The sequence below is a fragment of the Nannobrachium achirus genome, assembly GCF_963921795.1.
Source record: "Nannobrachium achirus genome assembly, chromosome: 2".
Classification (NCBI taxonomy): Eukaryota; Metazoa; Chordata; class Actinopteri; order Myctophiformes; family Myctophidae; genus Nannobrachium; species Nannobrachium achirus.
Window position 1 is genome coordinate 55,745,784 of NC_137811.1, and position 22,124 is coordinate 55,767,907.

General features: G+C 42.0%; 1 protein-coding gene across 1 annotated transcript; it reads right to left on the reverse strand.

Moving 5' to 3' along the window:
* Nucleotides 1-17,542: 17,542 nt before the first annotated feature.
* Nucleotides 17,543-21,819, reverse strand: eny2 (ENY2 transcription and export complex 2 subunit). Its single transcript, XM_080748296.1, has 5 exons — nt 21,680-21,819; nt 21,450-21,527; nt 20,957-21,027; nt 20,726-20,800; nt 17,543-17,855 (listed from the first exon to the last, which is right to left on the reverse strand). The coding sequence occupies exons 2-5, from the start codon at nt 21,515-21,517 to the stop codon at nt 17,782-17,784; spliced, it is 288 nt and encodes a 95-aa protein (XP_080604422.1). The 5' UTR covers nt 21,518-21,527; nt 21,680-21,819; the 3' UTR covers nt 17,543-17,781.
* Nucleotides 21,820-22,124: the final 305 nt, after the last annotated feature.

The window sequence follows — 22,124 nt, forward strand, 5'->3', positions numbered from 1 at the left end:
CCATTGGCCAAGGACTATGGCAATTAAAACGTATGCCATTTGGCCTTTGCAACGCTTCAGCCACCTTCGAGTGACGACAAATGTAAACAACCACCTCACTCAAGTGTGGGTGTATGACCCATTACAGAAGAAAGGGGTCTTTCCAAAGTTCCGTGCAAATGGACTGGGCCATGCATGCACCATGTTGGCCACACTCTCTGACACGTGCGACCTTATTGCCGCCTCACCAGCATAGAAGAAACCCAGGTAGATATGGAGAGACCCCACACTGAAACACCCAAGCCACTGGGGCCTAGGAAGCGAATTGGGCGTTTGCCTCAGCTAGCACCTCCGGGATTCTGTCTTGAGTGTATGGGTTACTTACAGTTAAACCCCTCAGGTGTGGCTATGGCAAGGGTTTTCAAAGTGGGTGACGGGGCACCCTGGGGTGCCGTGATGGCAGTCCAGGGGTGCCGCGAGATCATTTGATAATATTTGGAATTTATTTGGACACTTGAAAAAATATTTAGTATAATTTCAAAGTACAAAGTTATTTTCAGTCAGTTATAACCAAAATGGCTATTATCTCAACCTTTTCCTCAGAACATAATCACTAAAATATCGTCACTGTCGGGCAGAAACCTTGTATCTCCAAGTTTCAAATGTGTACGTCTTTTGGTAAAGCAAAGCCCTGCTTCATCTGAGGTCGTGTGACTGTCGCACAAAACTAGTGAATACAGCCGATCTACAAGCACACAACGCCTCGCATCCGCGAGGCGTTGTGTGAAAATTATAATGTAGGGGTGCCTCGGATTAAAACAAATATTTATGGGGTGCCCTGAGTTTGGGAACCCCTGGGCTATGGGATACAGGTCCAGTGCATGGGCACCTAAACCATTTTTTTCCAAAATGTAAACAATTAAATAAAGAATAAATGTATATTATTTGGAAAACATGCATGGTACATCATTATCAGGCCATCATTATCAACCAAAAATGACTGGATATCACAGTTTTTGTAGCTATTTCAGTCTAAACGTCATAATATCAAAAGGTTAATAATATGTATATTGAAACTATAGTATACAAACTATAAACTGAACTAGAAAAATATTGTTCCTTCGAAACAATTGTGGGCTCGCTTCAAGCCAGAAAACAATGGCTATAAAAGTACAAAATGTCAAGATCGCAGGCAGTGCTCTCTTTGACGTTACTGACGTCAAAGATTGGTCCATTTTGTTCCAAAAATGTGTTATGCAAAAGTTGACCCGCTGGTGGCGCTATAACAGGCCAATGTAAGAAGGGTGGTATCTGTTCCTTGACCTATTGGGAATGTGTTTGCAAGATTTCACGCACATTGCAGGCTGTGTTCATGATTTGAGGTGTTTTTGGCTTTGGCCACTTTATCGCTGCTTGCAGCTATATTCATTATTATTATTTTTTTGTGTGTGTGCACTTCATAGGCATATTAGATAAAGGTCCTTAGATTGTGTGTAGAATGTTTCATGCAAATTGCAAAAAAAAAATCCTAATGGGTTTAAGCGTTTCACAAACTGCTCAAAATGATATAGCGCCCCCCTTTGGCCAATTGGGGTAAGATTGGTTTTAGTGATATTTGGACTAACACTCTACATCTTTGCCAAATGTCATGAACATGTTACTTTGCATGTATGATTTAGAGGCAGAAGAATAATTTGCATAAAACTGCAATATTCATTGAATTTATTTTAAAAAGCATGTTTCAATTTTAAAGAAATCCGATCTGACAGATCTTTAGATATCGGTCCAAAGTTCACGTAAAAAAAGTTTTGTGCACATGGAGCGAAAATTCCAGAATAAAAGCGGGTTTACGCGTTTTACAAACTGCTCAAAATGGCGGAAAATCGAAGGGCGGAGCTTACTTAACAACGACACAGATGTCTTCCGCTTGAGTCAAAGCACGCGTGTAACAAGTTGCATGTCTTCAAACGAAACGAGTTATGACTTATGCCCGTTTGAAGTTTGAATTTTCAAACGCTTCGTATAGCGCCCCCCTTTGGCCGATTGGAATAAAATTAGTTTCAGTGATACTTTGACTAACCCTTCACATCTTTGCCAAATGCCATGAACGTGTAACTTTGCATGTATGATTTAGAGGCCGAAGAATAATTTGCATAAAACCGCAATATTGATTGAATTATTAAAAATGTATATTTCACTTTAAAAGAAATCCGCCGAGACTAGTTTGACCGTATTGGTCCAAAGTTCATGTGAAAAAAGTTTCATGCGCGTATCGCAAAAATCCCAGGAGGAGATAGATTTTTACTGTTTTTCATATAATTCCAAATTCTGGGGGATCTAAAGGTCAGAGGTCAAAAGTCAGAGCGTAAAAGTTGTTCGGCATGAGGAGACACATACGTGTATACAGGTTTCATGGCTGGACCTCAAACACAGCATGAGCTATACCTGTTCAAAGTTCGCACTTTCGAAGGCTTCCTACAGCGCCACCATTTGGCCGATTGCTTTAAAAAATAATAGCACACTTCGCCACTGTAAACCGAACACATTGATGTTTTTATTTTCATTTTCTCACTAAGTATGTAGGAGTAGAAAGGAACCGAAGTTTTGAGGAGAACTTGATATGACTAGTATAGTATAGTATAGAAACTAGAAAATATTGTTCCTTCGAAACAATTGTGGGCTCGCTTCAAGCCAGAAAACAATGGCTATAAAAGTACAAAATGTCAAGATCGCAGGCAGTGCTCTCTTTGACGTTACTGACGTCAAAGATTGGTCCATTTTGTTCCAAAAATGTGTTGTGCAAAAGTTGACCCGCTGGTGGCGCTATAACAGGCCAATGTGAGAAGGGTGGTATCTGTTCCTTGACCTATTGGTAATGTGCTTGCAAGATTTCACGCACATTGCAGGCTGTGTTCATGATTTGAGGTGTTTTTGGCCTTGGCCACTTTATCGCTGCTTGCAGCTATATTTATTATTATTATAATAATTTTTTTTGTGTGTGTGCACTTCATAGGCATATTAGATAAAGGTCCTTAGATTGTGTGTAGAATGTTTCATGCAAATTGCTAAAAAAATCTTTAAGCATTTCACAAACTGCTCAAAATGATATAGCGCCCCCCTTTGGCCAATTGGGGTAAGATTGGTTTTAGTGATATTTGGAATAACACTCTACATCTTTGCCAAATGCCATGAATATGTTACTTTGCATACATGATTTAGAGGCAGAAGAATAATTTGCATAAAACTGCAATATTCATTTAATTTATTAAAAAAGCATGTTTCAATTTTTTTTAAATCCGATCTGACAGATCTTTAGATATTGGTCCAAAGTTCACATAAAAAAAGTTTTGTGCACGTGACGTGAACATTCCAGAATAAAAGTGGGTTTAAGTGTTTTACAAACTGCTCAAAATGGCGGAAAGTCTAAGGGCGGAGCTTACTTAACAAAGACACAGATGTCTTCCGCTCGAGTCAAAGCACGCGTGTAAGCAAGTTGCATGACTTCAAACGAAAACGAGTCATGACTTATGCCCATTTGAAGTTTGAAATTTCAAACGCTTCGTATAGCGCCCCCCTTTGGCCGATTGGAATAAAATTGGTTTCAGTGATACTTTGACTAACCCTCTACATCTTTGCCAAATGCCATGAACGTGTAACTTTGCATGTATGATTTAGAGGCCGAAGAATAATTTGCATAAAACCGCAATATTGATTGAATTATTAAAAAATCATTTTTTAACGTACAAACTTCTCACCACATAGCCTGTGTAGATATAGGTTCAAATTTCATGTGAAAAAAGTTTTGTACGCTTAACGCAAAAATTCCAGGAGGAGATAGATTTTTACTGTTTATCATATAATTCCAAATTGTGGGAGATCTAAAGGTCAGAGGTCAAAAGTCAGAGGCTAAAAGTTGTTCGGCATGAGGAGACGCATGCGTGTATACAGGTTTCATGCCTGTACCTCAAACACAGCATGAGCTATACCTGTTCAAAGTTTGCACTTTCGAAGGCTTCCTACAGCGCCACCATTTGGCCGATTGCTATAGAAAATAATAGCACACTTCGCCACTGTAAACTGAACACATTGATGTTTTTATTTTCATTTTCTCACTAAGTATGTAGGAGTAGAAAGGAACCGAAGTTCCCGTCTACTGACCGCCTGCCTGATAGATAAATAAACCAGTACAATATCTAAAGTGTGCTCGCCTTATAGGCGAGCCCACAATAATGACAATATCTAAAGTGTGCTCGCCTTATAGGCGAGCCCACAATTATATATATCTTTAAATGAATTGTAGAAGGTGCCCAGTCAGGGGCCCAGTGTTCCGGTTACCTGGCTGTGTATTATCCAGGGTGTGTCAGTGGGCAAAATCTCGATATTCCGACGGCCTGAACGTCCGACGGCACGTTGATCCGAATCCGATGTGCAGAGAGAGAGAGAGAGGTCCCCCCCCCCCCCCCATGTGCAGAGGTTGGCATGATTCAAATAATGAATTAATTAATTAGCCTAAAAGCCAGCAAATAGCCAAATCTGAGCACATATCAATATATAAGAGGCCAAATCTCATAAAAAAGTGTGGCTGACATGGACTTCCCGGCATGCCTCAGGGTACATTGTTGTGTTAATTGTAATGTTATTTGAGTGTTTTGCATGTAATTTGTGATTCATGTTTTTGTTTGATGTCCATTGTTTCATTCAATCAGTTATTTTCATGTGGGGTAGGGTTTTTGTGTGCATTTCTGTTAGAGTAGAGCCTTTGTTGAAGCCACTTTTATTTGCGATGCCTGCAAAAAAAGGGTTTTCTATATATCAAAAGCAGTGGTGGGAAGTAACTAAGTACATTTAAGTAATGTACTTAAGAAAAATTTTGAGGTATTTGTATATTACTTGAGTATTTCCAATACTTTTACTTCTACTCCACTACATCTCGGATCCAAATATTGTACTTTTACTCCACTAAATTTATTTGAAAACTTTATTTACTAGTTACATTACAGGTATAAATTGTGATATTAAAAAACATACATAAACCACTTTAGCCCTATTTTATACCTTGGCTATTTGAAAATAGCCGATCTACTAGCTCACAACGCGTCGTTGTGAGCTTGTAGATCTACTATTTTCAAACATTTTGTACTTTAACTTTTGATACTTTAAGTACATTTTGATGCCAACACTTTCATAATTTTGAATTCCGGACTTTTACTTGTAACAAAGTATTTCTATATTGCAGTATTGATACTTTTACTTAAAGTAGGACTGTCATCTAAAGGGGTACTGTCACTTTAACAAGTAATCTTAAAATATTAGTTAATTTATGATGTCATTGTGAGAATGCGCAATTATAAGCCAATCAAGTTAATTGACTGTACTTAGACTACTTACTGTACTGGTCAGCTGTTTTTGGGGGGCAAGGGGCAGATTACACTGTGAAATGAGTTTCAGACTATTTCAGACCATTTTCAGAGAGACCACGTGACCTACTGTATCATACTATTATAATTTCGGGACGTGTCAGCGGGCCATTAAGTAAAATATGTGAGTACTTTTTCCACCACTGATTAAAAGGTTGCCAATGTCTCTCTTCCTGTTGATTTTCAAGCAACAAGACATCATCTATTATTGGAGAGTGACAGGGTCATACAACAAAATAAACGTAACAACAATGGCTGCATCCACTGCTAATGATAATGAACTTCAGCGTGATGTTTCATTTTTTTGATGTTTAAGTGATGAGCTGCAGAACACACAGCTTGAGAACTCACTCGCCCACCCAGTTAGTTGTATATTCTTTCCTAAAAGATAGTAGGCCAGTAATCAATCGGGTCAGCATGAGCTCTTTTCACAAACGTGAGTGTGTTGACCATATGTTACTGTATCTGCCTGGCGCGCTCCTAAAAGCTAATAAGGCAATTACAGTATCGCAGTCTCAATGGAGTTCTCCCCTTCCAAGGAAGTGAGGCGTTATTACTCCTTACCGTATCTGACTCAACACCAGTCAACATCAAAGTGACCAGCTGCGTAATGATAATGATACGGCACGTGTTGAGATAGCAGGCATTTATCAGTCTGCCCGTAATGTATGGTCACATAAAATACCTACATGCACAAGGGACACAATCCTTTTATTGCAGGTACTTTTATGCCAGTTTGCTCACCAAACAACAAGCTTATCAGCAGGCGAGCGGAATGCGGTAATATCTCAAGAGGAAGGCCTTTACCCCCTTTTCCTCCTCATCACTTATTGTCAGGACCAAATTCAAATCTCACGGAACTGCTTTATTTGCATAACATAGGCTAAGCAAAATCCTTGGAACTCAGCCTGACCTATGTTGACCCCCAGAGATAAAAGCGAAGAGTAAAAAGGCCCTGACCACAGTTGGCAGTTCTTGTTTGGGTCCTTCCATGTTGCTTCTGGGACAGACAAAAAAAATACCAAAAACATGTGGAGCATTGCGCTCACGTGGTTGAATCAGGATGCATTTTTCTTTTTTTCCCAAGCCTGTCTAAGAACCTTATAAAAGCACAGGACATCCTGCGGTCATTTAATGACACGGCACACATTGTCATCAAATGAGTCAAATAAACACTCCCTGACATGCTATCTAATAAACTGGAGTATATTTTCGCTTAAGCATTCAATCCCTCGCTGATATAATGACTTGTGCATTTCCTGAAATGTATCTAAAAAAAAAAACAAGAAAGTAAAAACATGATCTTTGTGTGTGTGTGTGTGTGTGTGTGTGTGTGTGTGTGTGTGTGTGTGTGTGTGTGCGTGCGTGCGTGCGTGCGTGCGTTTGTGTGACTAACAATCTATTCCCCAGAGATTGACAGCTTTGGTAGAAAAAGATTAGGTAAAGTTTTTTCAGAGCAACATTGAGCAATACTAATAATAAGTGTGTTTTATATTGAACTCTTCACAGATAAAGGACACCTGGAAATCGCACGAGAGAGACTGTATAGAGTCACCTACCTCTTCAGAGTTCCACAGGACTCAACTGTTATCAGTTCTGCAACGCCATCACATGGTCACTATGGGCATTTTCTCCTCTGGTGAGTACAGCCTGGTGCAGCATTTATTGGGGCACATGTTGAAATGGAAGCGTAGCAATAAAACATTTTACTGTTTGTTTTAAATTAAACAAAGACAAAGCAAGCAATCATATTACCCAGAAGACAAAATATGGGAGCTCTGGGTGCAACCAGAACTATTTTAACAAGAGCATGAAATTTGTATGAACATATGACTCACAAATCACTGCATGTGGATTTAAGCAGCTGCAAAACATTTCCCTTAAAAAGCCACAGAGGTCAACATGTCGACATTGTTTTCTGATAATGTCTGCTTTTCATTCGACAATGTTTACAGTAATTGCACATTCACAACTGATTGAAATGTTATGTTACTTTCTTGAGGATACGGCAATAAAATAGCCCATTAAAATGCCATGGTTTCTGCTGCGCACTGTGAGTAGCTAAATGAACAGCTACTTGAGTCTAATTAAAGCATTCTTTTGATCAATGCGACTGTGCTGCCGCGTGAGAGAGACTTAACATTGACATGCATGCCTCACACCTCTGCTGGGTTCATACCAAGACGTATAGGCCTATTAATAGTTGCTATGATACCCACATCCTTTCTCCCCACTTCTTTGTCAGAGGCTGCTGTGATTTAGAGCACCACATAAACCCTACTGGGACGTCCCAGATCACTGCTCTCCCCCTGCCCTGCCCTTCCCTCCCCTCCCCTCCCCTCCCCTCCCTTCCCCTCCCCTCTCTGACTGCTGCTGCTGCATGCTGCTGTTGTTGTTGTTGGGGAGCACAGGCCATGGTGCTTGGCTGCCCTAGCTGAGGAGAGAGAGGGGAGGGGGGGGGGGGGGGGGGGGGGAGAGAGAGAGAATGCACAATTTTTCAGCTTGTACTTTTACATTTTTTACACATAATTTGAAGTTTTATTTTTAGTTCATATTTGTTTAGTTTTGTACCTACAATAATACTTGACTGCAATGTTGAAATGTTCCACAGCACTGTTAACACATTTCCTTAGTCTATACATACATTTTGTTTCCCACACTTTCTTTGGCAATAAATGGAAGTTTCCCATGCTGAGAGAGAGTAAGAGAGAGAGAGACAGAGAGAGAGAGAGAGAGAGAGAGAGAGAGAGAGAGAGAGAGAGGTGGAGCGGGGGACTACTGGGCTTTTCCCATGATAAGAACCGGACTGGTCAGCCTCGTCAGCAGGCAGTGGATGAGAGGCCCAAGCTTCCAGGACCTCCACCTCCTTCACGTTCTCTCCTTCCCACAGCCCCCCCCCCCCCCCCCCCCCCCCCCCCACACACACACACACACCGCCCTACCCGCCACCTCCTCCTCAAGGCCCCCTGAGCTCCCTCAAGTCATGATCCGGCCTGTAAATTAGTACCCGGGAGAAAAATAGGTTTTGTAAAACAAAACTGGGTTAGCCTACTGTGTGTATCGGTGCACGACTCATGTCTTGACTTATGCTCCCTCGTGCGACGGTGTCACACGCCGAAAAAGAGCCGACCTGCAAGCTCACTGCGCGTTGCGGACGCCATGCCTTTTAAGCTTGCAGATCGTCTATTTTCCACGCGCGACACTGCCACATGGCGAAGTATAAACACACCAGGCTCGAAGGAGAGACAAGAGAGAAGAAGCAGGCAGTAAATCCAGCGGAGCCCACTGATAGCGCCTGTTTGCACTGCCACTGACGCTTCCTTTGATCAAATGGCTGGAGGAGCGGGGGGTCGTGTGGCGCTGCTGAAGGTCAGCTATATATTACACTCCTAAAAGTGATTACTGAAATTCTTAAGTGAAACCATTCTGCTGCCAGGGTGTGCTCTAATCCCCTGCAGCGTTGTCTGGGCCAGAGCCAGGGCCTCTCTGTGGATCCCTGCGCCCAGCACTCCCTTCCCCTTTCCCCTTCCCTTCCTCCTCACTTGTGTTTTCTATCATCAGAGTGAGGGGCCGAAAGAGCCCCTACATGGAAACATGGCCTATCCAGTTGCAATATCAACCGTGGGGCTCAGCAGGCGTTTGTGGGGGGTGGGGGGGTGGGAGAAGAAGGGGTGGTGGACTGTTGGCTGGTGGGTGGGTGGGTGGGGGGTTTGTGTCAGGAAATAGAAATATGCACACACTTCAAAGGCCAGAGCAGCAAATTAAGGGTTAGGCATTGGACACGACAGTAAGTGGCCTTTACATCAGAAACAGGGTAAACAATGTCTGGTTTGTGTTTCGCTCCTTTCCTCTGTGTTGTTGCACGGGGACCCCCCTGCTTCACCGTCTGCAAACGAGCTACGCTGTAGGTAGAGAGTACTGAAACAGGTCAATGACATTCTTCTTTTTTTTCTTTTTTTTTATTGAGCAAATAATTGCCATACATTCTGTGTAACTTTGCCACCCCAGTGTGTCGTTGAGGAGCGTTAAATTTGAATCATGTTTGGGGATTACCGGGGACAGAGCATGTCACAAAAAAGGCATCTGTTAAATCCTCCCGTTTCTTGAAGGGTGGCTGCTCCTTAATACAATTTTAACACTGATTCGATCAATTACAGTCGCTTATAAATCAGAAGTGTTGCCTCCAAGCCATCAGGAAATAAGCAGAGCGAGTCAAAATAATGTGTGCCTGGGCATGCTGTGCATATGGGTGTGAATGGAGTGTGTGTGTGTGTGTGTGTGTGTGTGTGTGTGTGTGTGTGTGTGTGTGTGTGTGTGTGTGTGTGTGTGCATGTGTGAATGGAGTGTGTGTGTGTGTGTGTGTGTGTGTGTGTGTGTGTGTGTGCGTGCGTGCGTGCGTGCGTGCGTGCGTGTGTGTGTGTGTGTGAGAGAGAGAGAGAGAGAGAGAGAGAGGGGGGGGAGGGAGGGAGAGAGGGAGAGAGTGCACACGTGTGTCAGAACATAATGCAAGACTATTCCTACCGTAACAACATCAGAATTGAGATTGGGCCAGCCAACATGAGCTAAACAAGAATTATGTGAAGTCATGCTCTATGAAACTTTATACACATTTGCTGATCATTACCTAAGATTGCTTTGTGTTAACTTTGGCAGGCCCAGTCTTGGCTCTCAGATTGAAAAGGGGATGATGTATTTCCTCTTATTTATTATTTGCACTGGGCTACTGAGAGGGAAGGGGGAAAAGGGTGAGTGGTATGCCTGTGACTGGCTTGCGGATGCCAGTAATAACAGTGCAGAGCTTATTTCGCAGCCTCATTAGTGTGTAGAAAACAGTTCCCAGGAGACACAACAGAGTGTAAATACATTTAAATCCTGTCACACTGCAGGTCACTGCATGCCAAGTTCTCCATATTCTCCTTTTTGCTTCTTTTTTTGTACTTAAAATGAGAATATAAATGCCACGGAGTACTGCAAGTGTGTAGGCTTCAAAAGAACAGCAACCCCATGTTGCACGTCTCATAAATTCTAGAGAGGGAATTCAAAGAGAACTTTATCGAGCATGGCATTCACACATGCTGACAGTAAAGGGAGCCAACTGCATGCTGGGTCTTGGGAATTTGTAAGGGCCTGTGGCCATTTTGTTTTGCTTACAAACACCCTCTGTGACCCTTTTTGTGCTTAAGGTGCTGTTGCACTCTGCATTCACTGTGACAGACGCAAAATAAAATTACATAAGACGGATATACTGTGTTTAATAGGGTGATATGCTTCCATTTTGTATTGTCAGGATATATTACTTATACACGTATATGTGTATAAGTATATAGATATATTTCCTAAACCGGCACAACATCTGCACTGGTGAACATACCCCCAAATCCGAAACTGCAATAAAAATCATGTACCACACTGAAGTGTCTACAATATGAAAATATTTCTGACACGACTCAATTTTGTATCGTCTTCTGTTATATTGTAGTCCAACTCAGTTGTTTGTACAGTAACAGAGGTGTTTATAGTATCTAAATGTTGCCAAGTTCCTTAGAGAAAGGACTGCCAGACCAGTGCACCTATAGCTCAATATATAGAACCACATTTTGGCTCCATTAACTGTTGACACAGCTGCTATCATGCTGAAATGATATGATTCCATGGGTCCTGACCATATCACCCCTTCTCTTTCTCCTACAGACGCACGCACGCACGCACGCGCGCGCGCACACACACACACACACACACACACTATCGAGCGCAAATCGTGCCACATGGACGTTGCTACACTCGCGCGCACGCATTCGATTTTATCTGTGTTGTACTGAACGCATGAACGTCTCCTGTAATTTTCAAATGGCTTTTGAATCATAACGCGCAAACGTCGCCGTCACGCGTCCCCGTGTGCCTTCTCTTTTGTGTCTCACAGGGGAACGCGAGGTCGCGTAGTGTCAGGCGTTTGTGGCGAACGCATGTGTTAACGCACGCATACATCTAATGGCCATGTGGCCATCATGCGTGAGACGACACGGTCAAATGCAGCGCCGCCATGAACTGTACGCGTGATTGACTTGTTGCTCTGCTCTGGAACGCACGTGTGAGATGTGTGCCACCCATTTGATTCTCAGCGCTAAACCTGCGTGTGTGTGTGTAGACGTGTATATCAAATAAAACATCCAGACGTTCATGCGAGCATGCGTTGGTCTGTCTCCACTCTCCACTGTGGGCTGCATGCTCTCTGTGCTCCTTGGCTGACGTAGCAAATTTGCTTTATATAGGCCCATTTGAATTGGGATAAAATACAGACCCTCAAGGACCACCGGTGGTCCTTTGGTGAGTTGGTGGTCCTGGTGGTCCCCCCCCCAAGGACCACCGTTGGCCAAGGACCACCGTTGGTCCTTGGGGGAAGTTCCAAGTGGTCCACAGCTAAATTATGGAGAGTTGTTAACCAAATGGATCTTTTAAATCTTTAGAGTATAAAGTGAAACCAAATAGATTTCGTTTCATTTTCTGGAAACACCCCGCCATTCCGAATATATTATTTATTATTATTTGGGCGATGATGTGATGTTGAAATGTAACTTTCAGATCAGCGCATGCATGAGTCACGGCCTTGCGCCCTGCTGGTTGGGACTAATATATTAAGTAGAAGTGTGTTGTGTTTATGGACTAAAATAACAGATGCTGGTTATTTTATTTGTTTTGCCCATTTTTATATTTGCATTTTAACCAAATGTTTTAATCCTTGACTGATTGAGACTATACATATTTCGTTAATTTATTTATATTTATTTATTTATTTATTTAACTGTTTTTGTTTTGTTTGGTGTTCCTAAGTTGAGCCCTTCGGAATGGCTGCCTTCTGGTTAAGTTGTCAGTTAAATTGCTTTATTTATTATTTGTTTAGTTCTGTTCAGTTATGTTGTGTTTAGACCTTTATTTCGTTATTTGTTTGTTTTGTTGTTAACTTCAGCTCTGAGCAGCGGCCTGGCCTGCCGGGCTCAATTTGTCACGCACATGTCGGGCTTTGGGCTGGGTCGGGCTTGAGAAAAATAAATAAAGAAAAAAAAATTGGCAAGATCTGTGCTTTGCATCCCGGCCAGCAGCAGTTCCAGTGAACGGGTTTTCAGCGCTGCGGGCAGAACCATCTCCGAGCGAAGGACATCGTTGAACGATTTTCTTCATCACAATTTATAAGATCGGTGAGTACAGCCTAGCCTTTAACTGTTGGCAATATATACCCAATGGCCAACGTAGAATGTAGTCATCTTGGTCTCTTGTGATCTTATCATTTATTTATAAATGTATTTTATTTAATTTCAGCTGCTTGCTGTCTGATTGGATTATTCGCCGGTGCGGCCTCCCGGCGCGGCCTTGCGCCCAGCGCTGGATTTTTGGGACTATTAAACTGAACGAATAAGTGTTGATTCATACAAAGAAAAGTACTGTGTTACGGACTAAAATAACAAATGCTGTTTATTTTATTTGTTTAGCCTATTTACATACTTTAATTTAACCAGGGAATGGGAATGTTTCGTTGCTTGACTGATTAAGGCTATTCATTCTAATATTTTATACACATACTTAACTTGAGATTGTTTATTTTAATTGCACAAATGTCGCACAACGCAAACTCAAAGGATTGTTCATTGTTAAATTGTCCTCGGGAGTCGGGACCTGTTTCACAATTGAATAAAGACAGTTGGAAAGGGGTATCATGTCTCTGTTCTTCACCAATATTTAAAATGTAATGAAAACAAAAGGCCGCCGCTACACGCACTCTGCAATTAAGCTTGTTTAGAAAAATGTCGGTCTTCGGGCCGGGCCGGTCTCCAATTGTCAATTATGTATCGGGCTTTGGGTTAGGGTTAGGTTACATTAGATTTCTGACCATTCTGGCCGCCTCCTCCCCTCATTGATTTAATTTCTGATCACCCCTCCCTCCATCGCACATAGTGTATTATTTGTGAGGAGTTGCTCACATTTAGATGAAAGGAAAGTGCTTCTGGAGTCACTTGTATATCATATATAGGCTATAGGCTAATATAATATAGGCCGATGTGTGGGTCTCTCGCCCTAGCTCGCGCGCGCTGCTCTCTGTGTCCAAATGGAGACGCTTTTGCGCAGCGAGTGAGCCAGCGGAGGGCAAGACGAGGGGCAGAGAGAGAGAGAGAGAGAGAGAGAGACGTTGCCCTCTTCGTAGATATTAATATCTTGCTAAAGTATTTTCTGTCTGGTTTATTGCTGGTAGATTTTGCGAGACTCTCCCGCCGCCGCTGGTTTTATTTTTTGATTGCCCGTTTACGAACGTTGACCGCTGATAAATAGGCTAATGCGGCGCTTGCGGGGGTCCTGCGGTTACACACAGGGAGATGGAGGAGGCATTATTATGCAGCTTGGATACATTCATGTCCCTGGACAGACGTGCACGGACGATTCCTTGTTTCGGATGACAAAGTGCAGTGCGAGCGCAAACGTATCAATTAAATATGCAAGAATGTGGCAACTTCACCCCTCCCATTCGCACGACTAAACCGAATTATATTATGAGAATGTGGCCTCACCATTTAGGCCTACTGCTAATCTGCATAGATTCTCTGCCATTCCGCCATTTTTTTTGTACCATGCATGTTCCAAGCTCCTCCATGCTCCGGTTTAGATAACTACTGTACAACGCATTTGCCCTTCGCAATAGGGCCAGGTCTGTCTGTCTGTCTGTCTGTCTGTCTGTCTGTCTGTCTGTCTGTCTGTCTGTCTGTCACGCAGCAATGCATGCATGCGCTCAGCGGAGAGGCAGCCCCTTGCCTAGTTAGTAAAGCCTGGTGTGCGAGGTTACCTAGTTAGTAGTATAGTAATAAGGGTAATAATAACCCCTCCCCCTATCTCTCTTTCCTTTAGTTGTCTTGTTATAGGCATATAGGCATAAAACGTACGGCTAAAGTGGATCAATGGATGTTTTATAATATAATAGGCCTAATCATATCTTTTAATTACCTCAACATTTTACTTGAGTATACAGTATAAGTAAATCGACTTAGTTACTTTGCCCCACTGCGCCCAGTGAGAGCAGAGAGAGAGAGAGAGAGAGAGAGAGAGAGAGAGAGAGAGAGAGAGAGAGAGAGAGAGAGAGATCTCGGCAAGCGCCGAGGTCCATTTGGTTACCAACTGTCCAACTCCATCATTAATAAGCTGGGGATTGTGGACCACCTCAAGCCTCAAGGACCACTGGTGGTATTTGAAGCAGATGATCAGATCGTGCAAAACTCGGAATACCCCGAAACGCTTTGCGTGGTGTCACAGGCGAGAGAGATGAAGCAGGGATCCCCACAACCTTCATAGATTCCATATAGTTTCATTGTTTGACAGCACAATCACTTTTTTTGCGCAGCCTCCTCGCCAGCATGGTGCTTTAAAACGGCGAAATTAAACAAATATAGGCCTATTCGCTATAGGCTATAAATATTTTGTTCGTGGGCCTGTGTTTCGCCGTTAATAGTTCTCCTTGGCTTTATTTATTTTTTCCTATAGGCCTACGCCAATGTAATGTGCACAGGAGTATTTTAGTTGCACAAAAAACAACCGCTCGCCCAGAACGAACCAACGGCGCAGTACAAAACCAAGGCAGGCAGGGTCCATTTGGTTTCATTTTACGCTCTCAAGAGTTAAGGGTCTATAGTTCCGTTTGGTTACTCTCCATATTTTAACTGGAGATCACCTGCATGGAAACCCTAACCCCTCAAGGACCAACACAGCACTGGTGGTCCCCGGACCACTGGTTGAGACCCACTGCTGCCTGTAGACTCAATATACTGTAATCATATCGAACAAAAATAAATACCCTATGAATTCAATGAAATGTCGGCTTGACAAGTGTAACGCTGACACTGCATGTGTAATGGATGTGTAATGAATGGATGGATGAAATAATAAAATAACCTTCGCGGAACCATCGTGTAAAGACGCGATGCGTCCAGACGCTTTGATGCAGCGCAACGTGTGCCCCGGAGTGCCACTGGAGCAGAACTAACGCATGCATGCACGCACGCATATGTAAACAAAAAGCCATTTGCCACACATGCGTCGCTTCGCTTAGCTGGCACGGAAAAGCCGCCATACACACACACACACACACACACACACACACACACACACGCGCACACACAAGGTATATTTATCTTTCCCTTTTAAATGTCATTGGGCATTTCTCTGACACAGCTTGATATTGACATCAGGGGAGTGAGGTCATTCCTGCTCTTTGTTGTTCCCTATCTTCAGAGGCGTCAATTGGGTATGGCAAGCTATGGCAGCTGCCATACCTTGGCTACAGGGGGAAATAATAAAATGTAGTTTTCATTGTGCCTGTTTCTAAGGTACTGTATGGCAACATGACTGGTGTCTTGCACGCGCGCCCTCGTTAACTTTTTCTGAACTGACAGACACCACTGTCTATCTTATGACAGCTCATTCAGAGGGACCAGACACGGGACAAATCTATCAGCCAGAATATGTGATTTGTGATCATATCATCTGATGTGCTTATCACTGAAAAGGATGTGTTTTTCTGTCTCACTAGAACCCAGCTTCACCAACTAACATCTGAATTGGATTTTTTTAGTTTTTCTTTAATTGACTTTTCTAGCTTTTTATGATGTGCAGGCATCTGGTTACTGTACAGCTCCTCGGCAGAACTCAGCAGGTCTTGAGTGATGGAGAAAAGCTGAGAAACAGAGAGCGAGAAAGTAAATACAATTCTTGTATGATAATAAATGGCATCACCTGTAATTCTATCCCGCAAGGTTCTGCAGTTCACTGTATTGTGTTGAGCCCCTGTATATGCACAGTCCAGGGAGATCTCCTGATAACATGGGGATTGATGCAGGCCATTAAAGTAGCGTGTGTGCCTAGGCTGGACGAGTGCGTTCCACTTGGCCTCCCCAGCAGCACTGTATATCAGCACGTTGTCACCTGGGCTGATGTCACAGTGGGTCCTTCGGCTAAGAAAACACGCCGTCTGTCTTCGGTGGGTGACCAGCGCAACGACTCACTCACTACCCACTAATGTGCTACTCGTGCCGAGGGGTGTGTTGCTTAGGTTCACGGCCCCTCTGAACGTCATGTATAACCAATTAGCCATTCCGCAAGTGTAACTAGAGAGGTTTTAACAAAACAAAAATGATCTGTGTCAGCTGAAGGGGGGAAAAAAATTACGAAAAAGTTAATTTGGTAAAAGAATGACTATTATCTAGGCAGGCAGCTCAAGTCTTTTATCGCTTTGATAAGAGGTTTATGACATTGCACAGCAGCATTCAAAAGAAAGGAGATAGCAGAGATGGTGGTTGAACATGTAATTGGCAGGACATTGCGCAGATGTCATGATCCAGCTCTTTACAGATTTTGACAAACCATCACAGCTTGGTGTGACTTACGTTTTTTTTATTTTTTATTTTTTTACTCGTCCACCCCAGTGACTCTCCCATTGGAACACTTATATGCACTTGTTCACTGTGCATCGAGGACCTTGAAACAATTCGACAATCCTGTTCTGGGAGGGCAATTTGTCCCTTGGTGCATCCACATGAGTTATACCTTTCCCTGTGAACAGGGTCACTCCTGTTTATCTTTTCATAATCTCCCTCTTTCTACCCCAATCTCTCCCTTCTGTCAGGAACACCCTGTTATTCTAGGAAGTAAAGCAGCAGCCGTCTTGTCATCAGGGGAGCATGGATGTTTGGATACAAGCACAGGGGATGTGTCATTTAGTCAAAGGACAACCTTATTTCAGTGCACAAGCCCAGTGTTCTTCAAGTTACCAGGGTAAATTGTCCATACAGCTCCATATATTCTGTCAAGCATTTGATAAAGACTCTTTTCATGACTTTGTGATATTGTTGTCTTTGAAAGACTAGGCATGAAGTTGGCTACTGTCCTGATACTGTACCTCTGAGGTTAGGCTACACATGCACAGAGCTATGAATGGAGCTCTTTTGACCAAGTGCGCTGAAAGGCAATAGCACTCAATTGCATATGAACTATGACAGCACAGATAGTATTTGTCAACTTGAACATCACTCCAAAACTTTGTGTGCCAACCTAAATGTGTGATATCATACACTTGTCAAATAGGCGTAAGATACTTGAATCAATTAAAATTTTATTTATACACATTTCATAAACAAATGAGAATTGAGTGTGCAAGGTACATGATTTTACAAAACTGGTTTAAATGAGAACAGAATAAAAAATGTCATGTTATACATTCAGTTAAACGGATAAAAAACAAGGGAACAAATCAAAAAGACAAAAAAAGAAAAAGAACAAACTTCTACATCATGGCGGCATGGGCAGGTCTTTTATGGGGCGAAAACGTGTAAAAACAATTGGATTGTTGTTTAGTTCATGTGGCATGTTGAGCCAAAAAGGACCTTATTCTCTGAAGAAGCTCCTTCTTGACACTGTCTGGCACTAAGGCTGGAAGAGACAGAGACATTGGTCAGCATGACATTACAGAACAGCACAGCACAACCAAGTCCTCTAGCACGCTGGTTCCCAAGCACTGTGTCGGGATTTGTGGGTCGCAGACACATTTTTATGGGTCCCTTTATTTCTTTTTAATTATTATTATTTCAGTTGCAAAAAAAGAAAATTATATATATTATATATATATATATATATATATATATATATATATATATATATATATATATATATATATACACACACACACACACACACACACACACACACACACACACACACACACACACACATGTTAGTTAGTTTGGGTAACTCAGTTAGATTGGGGTAAGAGCGCTCGTTTTGTATTTCACCACACCCCCCTACCAATTCAATTTCAATTCAATTCAATTCAAAGGGCTTTATTGGCATGAGAAAACATACGTTTACATTGCCAAAGCAGAAGTGTACACAATACAATACAATCAGAACAAAATATGTACAGGTGAAAACAGTTTTCATGCATCACTGACACGGTAACGTGCAGGCAGAGCAGGGATATATATACAATGGTTCCATTTGATATCCTTCTCTTATCACAGCAGCTCACGAATCTTGCTGCTGTGTTTGCACATTCTTTTACTTCACCCAGCAGGTATGGGAGTTTTTCATCATTGGTCATATTTTCAAACTCTCCTTGGGTGGTTATGATCTGTGGGAAGTATGTGTCTCTGATGTCAGGTGGTGATGTCCTACCACCACCTGGATCAATCCACCATTTGTCAGCCTTCTGATTGGTCCCTGAGACTCCCTGACTGGCCAACCAGAAAAAATCTTTCACTTTTTGCTATCGGGGGTGGAGTTGTGCAGTGGGAGAATGTTGCTTCAGCTCTTCCACCACGGTGCACACTGTGGAGCACGGCGAGCGTGCAGTACGGCCCCGCGAGGTGATAGCGATTTCGCTCAATATAATGAATAAGCTTCAACAGACTAGTTCACATGGACCTTATCAATGTAACTAAGAGTTTCGATTGGGTACATACAGTATATTTTAAATGGGCAGAATTACAAAAGCCAGCCAATTTTGTAGTAGAACTAATAGGCTGGCTGTCATCTTCCTACCCAAGATGCACTGCACTTTCTCTTTATATTTCTCTTCTCTGCCTGATCCAGAGGATTAAACTAATTAAAACATATATTTTCGGGGGAAAACTACTGTTTTGCTATGTAACTACTGTACTTTTTTCTTCCCTTTTTATTAATATCACGTATGTAAAAGACCACCCTACCTTGAACCACTCTAGCCAGGCTGAGTCAGCAACAAAGTAGATGTGTTTCTTTTTGGTACTTTATATAGCTGTAATGAGGCTATGAAAAACCTTTTTCCCCCATCCACTTCCACTATAAAAGAATCTGCCATGGTGATTCTGTCCCACTGGGATTAAACAAATTAAAACATATATTTTCGGGGGAAACCCCCTGTTTTGCAATGTAACTACTGTACCTTTGTCTTACCTTTTTATTAATATCACCTAGATGTTTTTCCTTTGGTACTTTAAATAGCAATAATGAGGCAATGAAAATACCCCCTCCCCCCATTCACTGCCACTATAAAAACAATCTGCCCAGGGTAATTTGTACTACTTAGTAACAGAGCAGAATGGGGCGGGATTTGACAAACAGTGAATTCACTTTGATAATCACTAATGAACACACCTGTGTAATTCCCAGATGATGCCACAAGATGGCGACAACACAGCCATTCACTGTGGCTCACTGTGTTGTCGTTGATGTCACTCATCTGCGTCCCCTCTTTGTTTATCTACTAGCCTAGCTCAGCTGTGTTTAGCCATTAGCTTATTATGCCTAACTCTAACCTTAACCTCAGTAAAACTATGCCTAACCCTAACCTCTGTGAGGTGAGGCGCGATCCTGCCGACTCTCCATTGTCACCCAGGTGGGAAAATCAAAGCGTGTGTGGATCAAAACGACCGCTTGCTCCGCCTCACGCCGCACAATGAGCGCTCCTGGTCTCAATCTAACTGAATCTCAAACTAACTGTGACATATGTTTATATATATATATATATATATATATATATATATATATATATATATATATATATATATATTCTAAAAAGGCGAACATTTTCATGATTTAAAAAAAATAATCGATGTTTCGTTTCTGTAATTACATGAAGAAATAAAATACAAATTAAAAAATATATACATATATTAGAAAATAACAGATCTACAAGCTTACAACGTGTTGTGGTCCGTTGTGAGCTTATAGATCTGCTATTTCAAAATAGCCAACGTATACTGTTTATGGGTAAAGAGGTTAAACAGATTGTTTATGCTATGCAGGTATTAACAAATTTTGCTGGGGACCCCCTCAAGGAACTACTGCTCTAGCGAACACAAACTGTTGTTTGAGTTTGCTAGAGACCTTTCTCCAACGTATCACAAATAGCACAAATTAACTTTCTGATAAACATATGGCAGCTGTTATGGGCTGGGTCAGTCACATCACATAACATCACATAACATCACATAGGCCTAAAATACAAAAGCACCCCCATGCCAACCAGCCACAGCCCCACATCCTGTCAATGTAGATGAATTTTGATTGAACAATACAGGCTTACATGAAAGGAAAGAATAGAAAAGTTATCGCAGTCCAAACGGAATTGAATTATATACATAGTGCACATTTGAGACAACTTGGCCGTGAGTGTTTTAAATTGCACATGTCATAAATAAAATTCTTCATAGAACACGGCGCTCCCCTGCTGCTTACTTTTAGCACAGGACATGGAAAAAATGTGTTGAAAAGCTATAACCTTGCTAGCAAGTGAGCAGCACACCGAATAGTCCTCTACCTACCTCTTCCTTTGGGAGTGATTTCCACCACAAGGTCCTCTACAGTTACATGCTCCAAGCCTTTCTCTTTGATGACTTCTGCAATGAGTGAGAACACTTCATTACAGACCAGGAATACATTATTTTGTGCTAGCCTGCAGTGCAATCTGGCCACCAGATCTACATGAATTACAATGAATGAATCTAGCCTTGAGTGCATTCATCTGCTATGACAAGAGGTGCTCTCATGTGTACCTTTGCAGTGAGCCTTCATTTGGTCCTTCCATCCACATTCAGTCAGCTTAGTTCTCAGCAACTCCTTCAGCCTGTCAACCAATCAGTAAAGGCCAGTGCAGACAAGATTAGGACACGCAGGGTAACGTGTTAACTTTCACATTTCCAACAAATTAAAAATAAATTACGCGTTGTTGCTATCAGTAGTCAGTATACTTGAGTACAATTTTGAGGTGTTTGTACTTTACTTGAGTATTTCCAATTTCCAATACTTAGACAGTTCTACAGCTACACTCCACTACATCTCGGATCCAAATATTCCACTTTTACTCCACGACATTTAATTTTTACTTGTGGTACTTAAAGTACATTTTGATCCCAACACTTTCATACTTTTACTCATTTTGAATGCCGGAATTATAACCCGGGCTTTGAGTACTTCTACATTGCAGACTGATACTTAGTAAAAAAAATAAAAAAAAAAGGATCCACTGTCATAACAAGTCTGCCACACCTCTCTCGCTCTCCCATTTCAGTCAACTTCTGGTTTATGGTTGCCCTCATTCTAGAATCTTTACTCATATTCGTGTACCTGCGAGACAATAAGGGAAAGGACACAGCGTACGTTATTTATGGTCTGTTAGTTGGTTGGCGTACTAGCATTTTGATAATGCTAAGAGTTAGCTGCTAATTAGCAAGCAATGTGCATTCAGCCTGAAACAAAACCTTTTAAAAACCACTCACCCCAAGCAATAAACAAAATGCGCATGATGTGTTTACCACATCAAATTATCGAGGTCAGCCACCCCTAAGTCACCAAGTGGTCAGATATGGTCAATTGTTGTTGATGTAAACAACAACCTAATATTCCTACACAGATCAGATTCCCGCATGGAACAAAATATCGACTAAAGTAGTTCCCGTTCCTACCTACTTACAAACTGCAAGTCTTCATTTGCACCACTAGGTGGTGGCGTTGGTCAATACATTAATCGTCAAGGACGGAGACACCTTTTAACTTCAACCTTTGCAAAAAAAAAAAAAAAAAAAAAAATCAAGCTTGCCCTTAAAAAGGACCAGCTTTTACCGTCTGGCAAAAACAATATTCCAATTTCCTCCTCAAATGCAGGCTGAACATTAGCATCAAGACATCCTATGCCCCTAAACACAAATATACTGGATGTTGGCC

Bases quoted from the DNA above. Each gene is read 5' to 3' on its own strand.
- eny2 (XM_080748296.1), bottom strand. From the start codon at position 21,517: ATGAGTAAAGATTCTAGAATGAGGGCAACCATAAACCAGAAGTTGACT. The intron at 20,801-20,956 runs GTACACATGAGA...CACTCATTGCAG, and splicing joins AATGAAGGCTCACTGCAAAG to AAGTCATCAAAGAGAAAGGC. The intron at 17,856-20,725 runs GTAGGTAGAGGA...TGTCTCTTCCAG, and splicing joins AATCACTCCCAAAGGAAGAG to CCTTAGTGCCAGACAGTGTC.